Source organism: Nothoprocta perdicaria, unplaced genomic scaffold (genome assembly GCF_003342845.1).
Source record: "Nothoprocta perdicaria isolate Ctin4 unplaced genomic scaffold, notPer1 scaffold_177, whole genome shotgun sequence".
Taxonomy (NCBI): Eukaryota; Metazoa; Chordata; class Aves; order Tinamiformes; family Tinamidae; genus Nothoprocta; species Nothoprocta perdicaria.
This window is the reverse complement of record NW_020454949.1, coordinates 267,177-271,256: the sequence shown is the minus strand read 5'-3', so window position 1 is coordinate 271,256 and position 4,080 is coordinate 267,177. Positions and strand designations below refer to the sequence as shown.

The 4,080-nt window shown below is 49.3% G+C and overlaps 1 protein-coding gene across 1 annotated transcript; it reads right to left on the bottom strand.

Moving 5' to 3' along the window:
- Positions 1-405: 405 nt before the first annotated feature.
- On the bottom strand, positions 406-3,951 carry WDR53 (WD repeat domain 53). Its single transcript, XM_026036360.1, has 4 exons — positions 3,847-3,951; positions 3,464-3,534; positions 2,850-3,339; positions 406-1,143 (listed from the first exon to the last, which is right to left on the bottom strand). Exons 3-4 carry the CDS (start codon positions 3,324-3,326, stop codon positions 562-564), a joined length of 1,059 nt encoding a protein of 352 aa, XP_025892145.1. The 5' UTR covers positions 3,327-3,339; positions 3,464-3,534; positions 3,847-3,951; the 3' UTR covers positions 406-561.
- Positions 3,952-4,080: the final 129 nt, after the last annotated feature.

Here is a 4,080-nt window from a genome sequence, read left to right as displayed (position 1 = left end):
GACTGCTTGGGAATGTGATTGCTCGTTAGAGTAGCTGACAATGCTTTTTTAGTCTTCAGTGCAGCCACTGACTAATTAATGAAAAATATATGGTGTTCAATTTAAGCTAACTGACATGGTTCAGCAGGGAAGGTAAAGCACTGAAATAATTCAGACTCCTTGTAAAAGCACCAGGAGCTCAGTCAGTTGCCTCTTTATTACTGCTCAGCATCCAAAATGAGCACTGTGAGCTCTGTTAGCGTGAATGTCTTCCCTCCAACCTTAATTACACCAGGTCAGCTTTGAAATAATCTTGCCCCAAATCTCTTGAAACCAGTTTCACTTAAATTTAAGCAGTCAATTGCCAATCCTACAGAAAACAGTAGCAATCAACATTAACAGTCAGTGAAAAAAAAAAAAAAAAGTGCGAGGTCAGTTGCATCATGAGTATTTGCATGAAACTTCACAGCAAATCCCTTGCTGTTCCTGAGGTTGCAGGAGGGTCAGTTCCCCATCAGCAGATTTAACTGGGCTTATTTCAAACACCCTGAGAAACGATTCCTTACCACAAATTTCTCTAAATTAAACATCTGGTAATGGATATACAGATATAGAACTGCTCTGATCAGCAACTAATATTCTCTTAGAGCCTTTGAACTCTGCATACGAGAGCCAGTTCACCTTCTCTCCATGTTCAATGGTTAGCTTTGGTAAAATCTCAGCATCTTCGTTCACAGCTGTTTTGTTCAGCTTCCCCTCTTTTTTGGTGGATGCCTGGGCCTTTCTTCTCTGGAGAGATCGAGCTGGGCTCTTCTGTTGCTTCCCAACACCGCTGCTGACATCCCAGAGCAAGACTTTGCCATCATTTCCCCCAGTCAGCAGCCAATATGCTTCTGGCAAAAAAAGGACCTGTGACACTCCCAAGCTGTGGCCCTTAAACACCAACTCCTGCTCAAACTTCACACCGGTGACCCGGAAGATCCTGACGTTACCGTCTTGAGCTCCACAACCAAAAACATTGCCACACGGTGCAACGGACAGGGAATGTGCGAGCGGAGGGTTGAAGAACTGGCCGGCTGCCTGTGCACCAGCTTCCTCCGTTTCACTGTCCTGCAGGTTGATGGTCCATAGCGGGCGAGCTTTCTGCAGGTTCCACAGAATAACCTTTAAAAAAAAATAAATAGTTTTATTTCAGGGGGAACCAGCTTCAGCCACTGAGCTTTAGGAAAATCAGATCCTTTCCCTGATGTTGAAAGACGTTGAGTGCATCTCAACAGTAGAAACTGCACCAGTTAAAAAACCTGCAATTCTTTGCCAAAGAAAAAATGTTATTTACAATATGATTTATTATTTTTAGAACCAATTTAGAACCAAACAGTATTTTTAGAACCAATAGATAGAGAATAAGTCAGTCTTTAATGCACTATTGATGTGCTCTTTGCTTTTTTCATGAGGGTTCTGATTGGTTTTTWTCAAACATTCTACTGCTCAACATCCGCATTAGAACTTCAGTACCAAAGTCTTTAAATTGGTGCCACAGAAAGAGTCATCCTGGCTCTGAATTTACAGCAGCCAGATTCCTTAGAAACATCCAAAATATATCAATTATTTGTTTGTACTTTTCTATTTGAGCACTYGCTGTTGCAGCTCCATTAAAACTGCTCTGAAAACCTTCCACTATGACCGAGCAGAATGGAGTGAATYGGAGAAGCTGGGTCAAATGCTTAAAGCAAATGGTCCAGTACTCCTCTTTGATGGTACTGCAACAGCTTGAGTGAATTCGTCTGAATTAGGTGATAAAGCACCTAACTGGTAACAAGATTTCTGAAAATCAGGCATCTTCTGTTTTCATGGCACTTTTTCTGCTTCCACAGCCCCTTTTCTGAACAAAAACGGCCAGTGACCAATTTTTCTATCCTCCTGAACTAGCTGCTTCATCAAGAGTTTGATGTGCAAGCCCAGAAATGTCTATTGACACAGTCTTGCAAACTTACACTCAGATACCTAAAAATACAAGCATTTATGATTCTCAGATTGGTACTTTGGTGTCTCTAAAGAGAAGTTTCACAAATATTTCCTTTACGATTCTTCATTGATCTTTTTGCCAGCTGTGCTGGAGATCTGTCCAAGTCAAAACTGGAAAGACCTGTATTAATCAGCCTCTATTCAGCTCTCATCTATTTACTGAATTTTTTGCTGTGATACCAAACTGGGAGGAGTAGCTGATACCCCAGAGGGCTGCACTGCCATCCAGAGGGACCTGGACAGACTGGAGGACTGGGCAGTGAKAAACCTCATGAAGTTCAACAAGGAYGAGTGCAGGGTCCTGCACGTGGGGAGGAATAACCCCGGACACCAGTACAGATTAGGGGTGGACCTGCTGGAAAGCAGCCCCGCAGAGAGGGACCTGGGCATCACGGTGGATGACAAGATGACCATGAGGCAGCAGTGTGCCCTGGTGGTCAAGAAGGCCAACGGGATCCTGGGGTTTGTTAAGAGGAGCGTCGCCAGCAGGTCGAGGGAGGTGACTGTCCCCCTCTACACAGCCCTGGTGAGGCCACATCTGGAGACTGTGTCCAGGTCTGGGCTCCCCAGTACAAGAGGGATGTGGAGCTACTGGAGAGAGTCCAGCGCAGGGCTACCAGGATGATCWGGGGCCTGGAACATCTGTCCTGTGAGGAAAGGTTGAGAACAGAGCTGGCGCAGCCACAGCGTGCTCTGCTGCTCCTCCTCACGTCTAGAACTATGAACAAAGACAAAACCAGCCAGGATAACYGCTGAGCAAAAAACAGCATTAACAGGCTTAATTCTGTGCTAGCTTCTCTGCCAAAACTGCTTTAGGAAAGGTAAAGAGCTTCCCAGCAAATCACCTGCATGTCCAGCCCGCAGGAAAGGAGGCTCTGCGGCCTCTGAGGTCGGAAGGCAACAGAGGAGCAGATGTTGGAGTGCCTCAAGCTCCGGCTGACCTTCTTGCTTCCCAAGTCTATAACCTTTATCATTCCCGCATCGTCTGCGGCRGCCAGGGCGCTCTCGGTCTCATTCACTGCAAGGCAGTTGATTTCCTCCTCGTTCACCTGGAAGCTGTCGGCAGGCTCCTTAAGAGCCCGGACATCCAGCAAGGCGATGCTCTCCCCGTGGGAGGCGTAGAGCCTGGCGGGGCAGGCTGCGGAGAACGCAACAGAGGCAACGTCCTCTGCCTTGGGGAGCCGGAGCCGTCCCGCCAGGACTCCTCTTCCATCCCACACGGCCAGCTCGCCTCCTTCTGCGCCGGAGGCCACCAGCCCTTCCGAGCTCACGCTCAGGCACAGCACAGAGGAGGAGTGTCCGTCCGTCCATCTGACCGCCATGCTCCCGGCGCACCTGCRAAACCAAGGCAGACAACTGACCTGAAGCCGCCTTCCTGAGGGCACAAACCTCACCTAGAGGCGACGGGAACGCGCCCGTGCAAAGGACACGGCCAGCCGCGCCGCTCCGAAGCGGCTACCTGGGCGGGAATTGCCTTTCCCAGCGGTTCTTCGTGGCACACGGCGTGTCCGGCAGCACAGGTGGGGCTCGCTGAAAGGGAGAAAGGGGGAAGATTCCCAGTGAGAGCAGCACATTTACACCGCGGGGCTTCCTATTTCTTGCGCGTAAGGTATTTAGTCGGCCAGATTCAGGGCCGTTAAAACTCAAAAAACTTTATCAAAAATTTATGTTAAAATGCATTATCAAAAAAATTAGAGCCCGACTGGTGAGCACCACGCTTCCTGCTACCCTGGCGCTGCTTTTCCATACATTAAGCTGCTTGCTCAAAGGCAAGGCGCTTTTAAAGGCTTGCTCAAACCCCAGGCCAATCCCAAATGTTTTAAACCCTCTTTAAATTTCAACCGCTTTAGACTTCCTTGGGGGCCCGCGTGCTTGCCCCGCCGCCAGGCTGCTGCCCCGCCGCTGCCACAGGGAGGAGAAAAGCKAGCGGAAGACGAAAACAAAACAAATTAATTTAAAATAACTCAAAATGGGAGGGGGGGCTGCGAGCAATGGGAGGGGAGGCGCCGGGGGGTCGCGGGGAGCCGCAGCCCGGGGCCGGGCCGGGCGGGGAGCGGCGCTGCCCGCGCAGGGACA